At 42.1% G+C, this 12,727-nt stretch overlaps 1 protein-coding gene across 1 annotated transcript in view; it reads right to left on the bottom strand.

Annotated features, from left to right (window-relative positions):
• Nucleotides 1-12,727, bottom strand: part of LOC112215566 (lysyl oxidase homolog 2A) — a 49,774-nt gene that overhangs the window by 13,289 nt on the left and 23,758 nt on the right. The window contains exons 4-5 of the mRNA XM_024374695.2: nt 2,017-2,225; nt 283-499 (exon numbers count right to left, since the gene is read on the bottom strand). Coding sequence (XP_024230463.1) covers nt 283-499; nt 2,017-2,225 — 426 coding nt within the window. The remainder of the gene's footprint in view (nt 1-282; nt 500-2,016; nt 2,226-12,727) is intronic.

Below are 12,727 nucleotides of genomic sequence, written 5' to 3'. Positions count from 1 at the left end.
CACAGCACATAATGCAGAAATCAAAGAGTGGATTTTATAGGAAAGATCACTAAATCAAACTGTAATTGTAACTGTTTCCTTACATTAATTAACATTAACAACTAAGGTTTGTCTTTCATAATTTTCTCCTCTTCTGAATGCTTTCCATTTCAATACAAGATACAAGGCCAGAGACAGCTCAAACTCCAGTAACATCACATCTCCATCATAAGCAGTCTCTTGTACAGAGGTCCTATGAATCACAGTTCTATGCTCTCTCTCGTTCCAGATGATCCAACCTACCTCCACCCTGTAGGCCTTGCTGAAGCCCTGGGCGTGGCTGGGAGCAAAGGCCCGTCCTGGAACACAGTTGACCACCACGGGCAAGCCCTTCTCACAGGTGGCATTCCCCCTCAGCTCCACCTTGTGGCCCAGCTTACAGCCATGCAGGCTGGCCTCGTTCCCCGTGCAGTTCACTCCGAAGCCCCAGTAGTTCTTCTTCCTGCGCTTGGACAGCAGCCTGAGACAGGAAACAAAGAGATTGAGTTGAGTCTAGTTGAATTTAGTTGAATTGCACTGAATTTAAATAGTTATTTTTTCTCTTTTAGCCTGCTGTGAAAACATGAACTTGTCTACAGTACCTGATGAGGAAACATTATACCAACTTTTGTTTTTTAATACATAAAATGCTACCCTACCCCTCATAATACATTTCCCCAGTTGAACTTGGGAGGTTTAAACGTTTTTTTTTTTATTGACTGTTTTAGTACAATGTACAATGGCAGTATTGTAGTCAAAATAACATGCAATTCCCATCAGTGGAGGCTGCTGAGGGAATGACAGCTCATAATAATGGCTGAAACGGAACAAATGGAATGGCATCAAACACATGGAAACCATATGTTTGATGTAGTTGATACCATTCCACTGATTCCTCTCCAGCCATTACCACAAGCTCCTCCTCAATTAAGGTCCCACCTCCTGTGATACCATTACCAGTCCAAGTCATTCATGGTCCAAGTCGTTCATGGCCCAAGTCGTTCATGGCCCAAGTCGTTCATGGTCCAAGTCGTTCATGGCCCAAGTCATTCATGGCCCAAGTCATTCATGGTCCAAGTCGTTCATGGCCCAAGTCGTTCATGGCCCAAGTCATTCATGGCCCAAGTCATTCATGGTCCAAGTCATTCATGGCCCAAGTCGTTCATGGCCCAAGTCATTCATGGCCCAAGTCGTTCATGGCCCAAGTCGTTCATGGCCCAAGTCGTTCGTTCATGGCCAAGTCGTTCATGGCCCAAGTCGTTCATGGCCCAAGTCGTTCATGGCCCAAGTCGTTCATGGCCCAAGTCGTTCATGGCCCAAGTCGTTCATGGCCCAAGTCGTTCATGGTCCAAATGTGAAACAAAATACTTTTGTGAGAATTTTAGTGGACACACACAAAGTGTGATTGTTGCCCAACCACTTTCTCTTCTGCTCCAGTTAACACCACTTCTCTCACAAGTGCCACATGAGTTTTAGTGACCACAGGGAGTCAGGGCCTTAGTTTAATATCTCATTAGAGACATGACCCTTTGTAGAGCCACCATATGGGATGAGTGCCCCCTACTGGCCCCCCACTCTACTTCCAACGGCATCTGGTGGTGCAAGGACCGACCCCCTCCCCTAGAAGAGGGCCAATAGAGGGATACAGGCCAGAATGGTATGTCTGCCTGCTGGAATAAACAATCTGTCTGATTTAAAGGAGAGATTCCATTTTTTAATCTATTTTTTTTAAATCTGTATTTTGGATGTAAATGGCATGTTATAGAAGTGTCCAGGTGTGCAGGTCTTTAGATGCTGTATACGTGAAATTGTGTAATTTCAAACTTCATCGCAACGTTATATTCAATTTTGTTAGACCCAAGCAAAACTTTTCCATGTGCCCACGCACAGGCTATCGCTCGAGTCCAACTAAATGGAATATGACGAGAGAGAGACACATTTGGGAGCACTTCATGAAGTCTGCATGTATCTTTCCCTCTTTTCTGTTATGCTGCTCACTTGTAGACTTTAGTGTTGTATCTTTTCTCTCCAGGGAAGCCGTACATCCCACAGATGACCCGGCTGTTCATCTGAGTCCACTCCAAGTCACAGATCTGTCTCCACTTCCCCCCGTCCTTCACCTCCAGGTAGCCCTCTGTCATGGGAACCCTTTTACGCTGTGAGGAGATGGCCCGGATACGCACATCTTCCACCTGGACATTCAGACTCTGCAGAAAGAGAGAGATACAGAGTCCCTGGATCAGCCACAGTCATTCAATCATGTATTATTTCACTTGAAGATTATCAATGAAAGATTCGGGACAGTGCAGCCATGGCATGGAGCCCAACTGAGGCCTTATTCTTCATTTTTGAAGACATACTTACCTTTAAAACCTCTACGGGATTGGCGTCCCTATACCGGGACGGTTGAGCTAACGTGCGCTAATGTGATTAGCATGACGTTGTAAGTAACAGCAGATTTTACAGGACATAGACGTCTTATATGGGCAGAAAGCTTAAATTCTTGTTAATCTAATTGCACTGTCAAATTTACAGAAGCTACACTTTGTATTACCCTATAATTTTTGTATGTTTTCTATAGTTATGTACTTGACCAATTCGGCACATTTTGGGCAGACTTGATACAAAATATTGTCCAGTATTGCAATGCTTCACTGGACCAATCTGAAACTTTACACACACACTGCTGCCATCTAGTGACCTAAATCTAAATTGTGCCTAAACTGCAATATTATATTATGGCCTTTCTCTTGCATTTCAAAGATGATGGAACAAAACAAACAAATTGAAAACGCATGTTAATTTGTTCGTATTATCTTTTACCAGATCGAATGTGTTATATTCTCCTACATTTCCACAAATGTCAAAGTGTTTCCTTTCAAATGGTATCAGGAATATGCATATCCCTGCTTTAGGTCCTCAGTTACAGGCAGTTCGATTTGAGAATGTCATTTTAAGCGAAAATGTAAAAAAAGGGGTCCAATCCTTTTAAACTGCAATGCCTTACTTAACCCTATGAATGTCTAGCATTTGTTGTGCTCTGTCACCAACTTGACCAGAGAGGTGAGTTCAGGGTAAGGTGTATCAAGGGCCAGGTTGGGGTACACAGTGGCAGCACAGATGGCGCTTCTCAACATGGAGATAACCTTTGAACCACACGCATCATCAATTTGTTTTACTTGGTGACTTTTCACTTCCTGTAGGTCTATGTTACACAACTTTTGAGAAAGTAAATGAGATGTTGAAAATATAATTGATTGGGACTAGGGCAATGGCATTTGCATAATCAATCATTCAATTATGTTTTCCCATTGATCTTCTCTCAATTATAATCAATCACTAAAATACAAAGTGGGACTGCAAAAACACAAATCACGCTTTTAAGTTATCTTGATCCAACATAACAAAAATCTGGATTGCGTGTATTTTATTTAACCTTTATTTAACTAAGCAAGCCAGTTAAGAACAAATTCTTATTTACAATGCCGGCCAATTGTGCGCCGCCCTATGGGACTCCCAATCACGGATGGTTGTGATTCAGCCTAGAATCTAACCAGGGTCTGTAGTGATGCCTCTAGCACTGAGATGCAGTGCCTTAGACCTCTGCGCCACTCGGGAGCCCAAGCTACACCAAGCTTTTCACCAAGCTACAATAACAGTCGAGACAAAAGCTGTTGCCTGAGGGCTGAAGTAAGCTGAGGGTGGTCCCCTAATTCTAAAGTATGGGGCTAACCCTAAACCCAACCGGCCAGTAGAGGGGTCATGGTCCTCAGTTACCCTCCTCTGTCTGTCCTGAGAACCCTTAAAGGAGAGTGGCGTCTTCACATTTGAGGAAAAGGGAAAGGGGGATACCTAGTCAGTTGTACAACTGAATGCGTTCAACTGAAATGTGTCTTCCGCATTTAACCCAACCCCTCTGACTCTGTTCAGCCCCATAAGCCCATAGAACCATAGACCCATAGTCTAACTCCTGGCTGTAATGTGTATGTGGAGACATGAAGTACTCAGTGCCAACCCTCTAAAAACTCATTTGATAAGCCATGAATGCTGAGCTCAGCCTTTTCTTCTACAGCCAGTCGTCTCGCCTGCTAAGAAAGACAGTCCAACATTTCTGTGTGAATCCAGAAACATTAGCGCTTAGTAAAAATGGGGGTGGTTTTCCGGAAATGGCGTCAGCCTCTGGGAATGTTCGTATTCCCTCGACGCCAAAAATGTAGTGGTGAACGGAAAGACGTGATTGAGTCGAGACTGTTTTTGCAGTGACCCCAGTCACCCGACTACTGACTACAGTGGCAAGAGAGAAGAAAGTCTTTCATACATTTAAATCCCAACGGTCACTTTATCACTGTGAGTTTCCGTCAACAAAGCAGAGCAAGGCAGGGTGAACGTGGTCAAGGGAGAGAGTGCCTTGAAAGGACTTGGAGGTTCTAGACGCAAAGTGGGCGATGTTTCTCTCTATAATGTAAATACATGACGGGCAGAGGGGAAGCCGGTTTGAAGTGGGGGCTCTTAAAACCATCTCAGTGTTTGGTTTGGCAGAATGGTCCAAAAGGAAACCAAAAGGGCTGAGAATGTGCAAGGGGGGACACATGAGACCTGCAGCTGGGGTGCATATACACTCATTTCCCCGAAACAAGACCACCAGACATAACACCGGCATCAGACAGTTTGCTCAAGGCCCACCTAAAACTACACCTTGTTTAGGAATGTGGAAATTGTGCTTAACAAACATCAAAACACTATTTTGGGAAGGTTCAGACACAAATGTCTCAGAACTAGTGACCTTCATTAATGACTAATATTGTTATCACCCTTAGCCTTGGTGATTGTGTTATGACCTCTCCCAAGCAAGTTTATTGTCTTTGGACAGTGGTTAGCTCATACTCATCTCGGAGGTCAGACGAGTGTAGTCATACTCAAGGTCTAACTCGAGGTGTCATTTAAAAAAAATGCATCTCCTTCCCCAACGTAAAAAATATTTTCACATGACCCTCCCCTTGTACTGTAAAATATTTTGCACACCCTCCCCCTTCATAAAATGTACTCAAAAATAATTATTACCACCATAAATAACAAGAACCATAGCAAACCCTGTGTTTATGAATGTGGATATCAACTTTACCACTTCAGCATGGTTTTGTGGCACAGTCGATGCAATGCAGGGCCAAGAAGATTGAGGGTTCACCAACCACCAAAGAGGAGCTCACTCTCCCTGCCTGTTTCATTACACTACGATCAGAGCCGGCTGCAGACAATGATCAGCTAGAGGGCAATCAGATTTTCAACAAAATTCTATTTATGTAAAGATGAATGAAAATGAAAACATTAATTTACCTTGGTTAGATAAGTGTTCACCCCCTTGAGTCAATACATGCTAGAAAAACCTTTGGCAGCGATTACAGCTGTGAGTCTTCTTGGGTAAGCCTCACAAGAGCTTTGCACAACTAGATTGATTGTGCAATAGTTAACCATTATTATTTTCAAAATTCCTCAAGCTCTGTCAAAGAGTTGGGGATCATGGCTAGACAGAAATGTTCAAGTCTTGCCATAGATTTTCAAGCAGATTTAAGTCAAAACTGTAACATGGCCACTCAGGAACATTTATAGATGTTGTATGTATGGGGAACAGAGGAAGGGGCAGTCATTAAAAAATCACGTCAACTCCTATTATTTCACACAGAGTGAGTCAATATAACTTTTTATGTGATTTGTTAAGCCAAAATGTACTTCTGAACTAATTTAGGCTTGCCTACACAAAGGGGTGAATACTAATTTGTAAAAATTGATAGAACTTTCATTTTGACATTATGGAGAATTTTATGTAGATCAATGACCAGAACATATAATTACATCTATTTCAATCCCAGTTCCATAGGGTGTAGACTTTCCATAGGCACTGTATGTGGCCACACTATATAGGACAACTTGGGAGAATGATGATCAGCAACAGCCAGACTGGGCTGCTACCGTGTCTTTACATAATCTGTCGACAGTAGACCCACAACTGATCCAAATGGGATGAAACATTCAAATAACAGGGCTTTTGCGCCATCATTCAAATGTCATTTTACATTTACATTTGAGTCATTTAGCAGACGCTCTTATCCAGAGTGACTTACAGTTAGTGCATTCATCTTAAGATAGCTAGGTGGGACGACCACATACAGTGCATTCATCTTAAGATAGCTAGGTGGTACAACCACATATCACAGTCGAAGTAAATACATTTTTCCTCAATAAAGTAGCTATAAGCAAGGTCAGAGCTAGTAAGTGGGAAAAAAAGTCAAGTGCGAGAATGAAGAGGTGAGGATGTGGTGCAAGGGGGTGTGCCGTTGGATTATTTAAGATACTCTTTGAATAGGTAGGGTTTGGCAGCAGGGACTCTGCTGTCCTAGCTTCAGGGAGAAGCTGGTTCCACCATTGTGGTGCCAGGACAGAGAATAGCTTTGAGTGGGCGCTGCCTTGACGTAGCGGTGGGAGGGCCAAGAGAGGTTTTGAGCATAGCCCTGAAGGTATGGGGTATGGTCCTCTTGCTGCTCTGTAGACAAGTACCAAAGGTTCTTTGCACTCTGGGAGGGGGACACCGTGGAGCTGTCAACCGTGATGGAGAGGTCTTGGAGCAGGCAGGCCTTACCCGGGAGGAAGAGAAGCTCTGTCTTGTTGAGGTTGAGCTTGAGGTGGTGGGCCGACATCCAAGTTGAGATATCTGCCAGGCACAGAGAGATGCGTGTCGATGCGTGTCGCCACCTGAGTGTCAGAAGGGGCGAAGGAGAAAAGTAGTTGAGTGTCATCCGCAATGATAGGGGAGACCATGTGAGGATATGACGGAGCCGAGTGACTTGGTGTATAGAGAGATGAGGAGAGGACCTAGAACCGGTAGTAAATGGTGCTGACACAGATCTTCTCCACGTCACCTGGTAGGAGCGGCCTTCCAGGTAGGATGCAATCCAAGAGTGTGCAAAGTCTGAGACGCCCAGCCCTGAGAGGGTTCACGGTGTCAAATGCAGCAGATCTGAAGAAACGACCCACCTACCACTATTGTCACCATGAATGGCTGATAGAGGGCAGGATAGACGGTTGACTGATAGACTATATTGACCTGTGGTATAGTGCATGCAGAAAAGCGTACTGCATAAGGGTAGTACTAAAACATAGGGGAGGCGCATGCAAGCAGATGAGGAAATGTGGCTATATGAAAGACCTTATATAGTATAGTAGACCTGCAAAATGGCTCATGTGAATTAGGAAAAAGCACACTAACCTCTCCAAAGCAAAAAAAAAGTTTGACAATCCTCCCCTATTTTGGACAAGCCCACCCCACCCCAGTAAATTTCAAACTGTCCCTTGGTAGGCTGTCATTCTAAATAAGAATTTATTCTTAACCAACTTGCCTAGTTAAATAAAGGTAAAAAAAAAAAAAAATACAAATAATAATTAGATCATAACTAAAAACATATGTTTGTGGGAGTTGCTTTGGTCAACATACTTGTATCGCAAAACGGATACTCAAATAAACTATTCATCTATTTCTGTTTAGTCCTTTCAGTTCTCATCTGTGCAACCTAATGCTAACCTGAACTGACCTAGGGCCCGACAAGCCTGTTTGTATGATTCATCCTAAGACTATTCACAAACAACTTAAATCTTACAACTCTTACGTCCAAGTAAATACGTCTAAAAATGGTCATTGCCAGTTCGATGGACCTCTCAAAGTAGAAATGGAATTTCTACTGGACTGGACATGTCCTTATGTAAGTTAGACTTTTAATACCCTACTGATTACTCAACCATTTCCACAGCAGCCATCTGGAACAAGGAAGAATGTTTTCCTGTCTGGGTTCCCCATCCATCAGTAGGTGTCTATGTGAAAGTGAGGTAGGCCACGGTCATTCCAGTAACTGACTAATTTAGCCTGAAACTACTGTGCATTTCTTTCCTCTCATTCACCCCACTGCCCGACTGTGCTTCACGTTGGGCTTACACGTGCCTGCCTTCTCTTACTAAACATGGGGGGAAATTAATGTTAATCATGCTGCAGCAGTTTAGTAGGAAAAGAGCTCATAAATTATTTGAAATTACTTTCACATCTGCCCCTAGCCCTGCCGTTTCGAAGGCCTTTCCTCATAAATGACTGGAAACTGCATTGGCTCTGCCGGTGTGTGTGTGCGTGTTTGCTTGCGTGCATACGTTTGTGTGTTTCACATCTGGAATATCTATTATTGTGTAACACCGAGACAGAAAGTACAAGGAACCCCTCCATCACCCCCACACACACAAGGACAAGCCCAGCAAAGCCAAGTCCCATCAGTCCTACCAGCAGACTAAACCATTATGTGTCCAGTCAATGGACAGCACAACACACACAGAGCATGTCGTCACATTCCAGTCTGAAACTGCTCTTACAGTGGCAGCCCTTAGAGCCTCGATGAGTGAATGGAGACTTAGTCGTGAAAAAGGTAGTGCCACATTAAATAGGGTCCAAAATGATTGACACCCTTGATAAAGATGACTGTATCAAGTAAATAATTCAAACACTGAGGTATTTTGTATGCTCAAAAATATTTGAAATTATATTATTTTATATGAATACAACTGGTCAGAGAAAGAGATTTTGTTTGACATGTCATCTTTTTTTCTCCCCAAAAAGGTAGTGATTGACACCCCTTTTTTTAATACCTCACCTTGCGAGGATAATAGCACTGAGCCTTTTTCAAAAATGTTTTATGAGATTAGAGACCATGTTGGGAGGGATCTTAGACCATTCCTCCATACAGAATATTTCCAGATCCTTGGTATCCTTCATATGTGCTTATGGGCTGCCCTCTTCAGTTCAAACCACAGGTTTTCAATGCATCCAGAGACGGTCAATTAACCATTTATTTGTGGATTTTGACGTTGTGCTTGGGGTTATTGTCTTCATAGCCACGGGGAAGTAGTTTGGGGGTGGGGGTGCTGCGATATTTTTTTCCACGGGGGTGCTGATTTTTTGTCTTGTCTTGCTTGAAGATCGACATGTGGCCAAGATTTGAGCTTCTATGGCAAAGGGAACCATGTCCTTGTACTGGTTAAAGTTCATAAAGGACAACAACCCAAAAACTATCTTTTAGTATTTGTTTCATTAGTCCATTGTTGATATAGTCCCAAAATGTTTTTCATGTCAGCAATCACATTTTCAAGATGTATAACTTTCAAAATACAGAAATTAAGACGGTATGCACCATAACGGCCACATATCTGTATTTTGAAAGTTATACAGTTGAAGTCGGAAGTTTACCTACACTTAGGTTGGTGTCATTAAAACTTGTTTTTCAACCACTCCACAAATGTCTTATTAACAAACTATAGTTTTGGCAAGTTCGTTAGGACATCTACTTTGTGCATGACACAAGTCATTTTTCCAACAATTGTTTACAGACAGATTATTTCACTTATAATTCACTGTATCACAATTCCACTGGGTCAGAAGTTTACATAAATGACTGTGCCGTTAAACAGCTTGGAAAATTCCAGAAAATGATGTCATGGCTTTAGAAGCTTCTGATAAGTTAATTGACATCATTTGAGTTAATTGGGGGTGTACCTGTGGATGTATTTCAAGGCCTACCTTCAAACTCAGTGCCTCTTTGCTTGACATCATAGGAAAATCTAAATAAATCAGCCAAGACCTCAGAAAAAAAATTGTAGACCTCCACAAGTCTGGTTCATTCTTGGTAGCAATTTCCAAACGCCTGAAGGTACCACGTTCATCTGTACAACAATAGTACGCAAGTATAAACACCACGCAGATATCATACCGCTCAGAAAGGAGATGTGTTCTATCTCCTAGAGGTGAACGTACTTTGGTGCGAAAAGTGCAAATCAATCCCAGAACAACAGCAAAGGACCTTGTGAAGATGCTGGAGGAAACAGGTACAAAAGTATCTATATCCACAGTAAAAAAAAAGTTATATATCGAAATGAAAGGCCGCGGCCCTGAAAGGCCGCTCAGCAAGGAAGAAGCCACTGCTCCAAAACCGCCATAAAAAAGCCAGACTACGGTTTGCAACTGCACATGGGGACAAAGATCCTACTTTTTGGAGAAATGTCCTCTGGTCTGATGAAACAAAAATAGACCTGTTTGGCCATAATGACCATCGTTATGTTTGGAGGAAAAAGGGGGAAGCTAGCAAGCCAAAGAACACCATCCCAACCGTGAAGCACGGGGGTGGCAGCATTATGTTGTGGGGGTGCTTTGCTGCAGGAGGGGATGGTGCACTTCACAAAATAGATGGTATCATGAGGAAAGAAAATAATGAGGGTATATTGAAGCAACATCTCAAGAAATCAGTCAGGAAGTTAAAGCTTGGTTGCAAATGGGTCTTCCAAATGGACAATGACCCCAAGCATACTTCCAAAGTTGTGGAAAAATGGCTTAAGGACAACAAAGTCAAGGTATTAGTATGGCCATCACAAAGGCCAGACCTCAATTCTATAGAACATTTGTTTGCAGAACTGAAAAAGCTTGTGCGAGCAAGGAGGCCTACAAAGTTGACTCAGTTACACCAGCTCTGTCAGGAGGAATGGGCCAAAATTCACCCAACTTATTGTGGGAAGGTTGTGGAAGGCTACCCGAAGTTGACCCAAGTTAAACAATTGAAAGGCAATGCTACCAAATACTAATTGTGATGAAAGAAATAAAAGCTGAAATAAATCATTCTCTCTACTATTATTCTGACATTTCACATTCTTAAAATAAAGTGGTGATCCTAACTGACCTAAGACATGGAATTTTTACTAGGATTAAATGTCAGGAATTGTGAGAAACTGAGTTTAAATGTATTTGGCTAAGGTGTATGTAAACTTCTGACTTCAACTGTATATCTTGCAAACTTGAATGCTGACATGCAAAACATTTTGGGACAATATCAACAATGGACTAATAAAACAAAGACCAAAATATTGTTTTGTGGGGCCCCAGGACCTGTGGAAGGAAGCAAAATAGCCCAATAACGTAAAAAATCTACCACCATATTTTACAGTAGGTATGAGGTTCTTTTCTGCTCATGCATTCTCATTTCGACGCCAAACCCATCACTGGTGTATGTGGCTAAAGAACTCTCTTTTCACGTCAACTTAATGTAAATGCCTGGAGTTTGCTAAAATGCATTGGCACTTGGATTAGAACCGGTGCTTTGGTCAGATGACATGAAAATAGAACTCGTTGGCCACGCACACCAGTGGTGGGTTTGGTGTCGAAATGAGAATGCATAAGCAGAAAAGAACCCCATACCTACTGTAAAAATATGGCATCCTCGTCTCAGAGCATTTTGTAAATCCGTGATACTCAATTTAGTATGATATGTTATCTTTCGTATGGTATGTATTCAGTTGTGGATGTCCATCATCCATTTCGAATGATAGCCTGGTGGCTAACGTTAGCTAGGTGACTAACGCTAACATTAAATAGGTGGCTAACTAGCTAGGCTAGGGGTTAAGGTTAGGGTTAGGAGTTAGGTTAAAGGGTTATGGTTAAGGTTAGGGGAAGGGTTAGCTAACATACTGAGTACTTGCAAAGTAGCTAAAAAGTAGTAAGTACTTGCAAAGTTGCTTATTAGCTAAAATGCTAAAGTTGTCCATGATGAGATTCGAAAACACGACCTTTGAGTTGCTAGACGTTTACGTTATACACCCACCCATCTATTCATCCAAGCACAAGTAACATTCTGTCTTATGTAAGCATACCACATTTTTATTATTATTTATTTATTTAACAAGGCAAGTCAGTTAAAATCAAATTCTTCTTTACAATGATGGCCTACGCAGCCCTATGGGACTCCCAATCACAGCCGGGTTGTGATACAGCCTGGAATCGAACCAGGGTCTGTAGTGACGCCTCTAGCACTGAGATGCAGTGCCTTAGACCGCTGTGCCATACGGGATACAAATGTAACATATCTAACTAATTTGAGTGTCCCAGATTTATATGTACTATGTTATGTGGAGTCTATGAGACCAGGGTGAATTTGGTGGTGGATCTTTGATGTTATGGGGCTAATTCGCTTCCACTGGCCCTGGGGCGCTTGTTACGGTCAATGGCATCATGAACTTTACCCAGTACCAGGACATTTTAACTGAAAACCTGATCGCCTCTGCCAAGAGGCTGAGACTTGGCCGCAAGCGGATCTTCCAGCAACCCCAAGCACACATCAAAATCCACAAATAAATGGTTAATTGATGACAAAATCTCTATTTTGCCATGTCCATCTCAGTCTCTGGACTTGAACCCCTTTGAAAAGCTGTGGTTTGAATTAATGAGGGCAGTCCATAAGCGCAGATGAAGGACATCAAGGATCTGGAGAGATTCTGTATGGAGGAATGCTCTAAGATCCCTCCCAATGTGTTCTCCAAATCATAAAACATTTCAGAAAAAGGCTGCGCCGTTATCCTCACAAGGTGAGGTTTTGAGAGGTATTGAAAACACGGGAGTTAATAATCTTTGAGATTTTTTAAAATTACTTTTTAAACAAAATCTCTTTCTCTGAGCATTGTACGAGTATAAAATAATATCCTTTCCCAGTTATTTTGAGCATACATTATAGCTCAGTATTGGAATTATTTATTTTATACAGTCATTTTTGCTCATATTTTTAAGGGTGTCAATATTTTCGGACCCTACTGTATATGAAATCGGTTATCAAATATATTATTAGTCTTATCATCATTATTTGTA

Source organism: Oncorhynchus tshawytscha, linkage group LG02 (assembly GCF_018296145.1).
Source record: "Oncorhynchus tshawytscha isolate Ot180627B linkage group LG02, Otsh_v2.0, whole genome shotgun sequence".
NCBI classification, from domain to species: Eukaryota; Metazoa; Chordata; class Actinopteri; order Salmoniformes; family Salmonidae; genus Oncorhynchus; species Oncorhynchus tshawytscha.
This window is presented reverse-complemented; position numbering and strand designations above follow the sequence as displayed.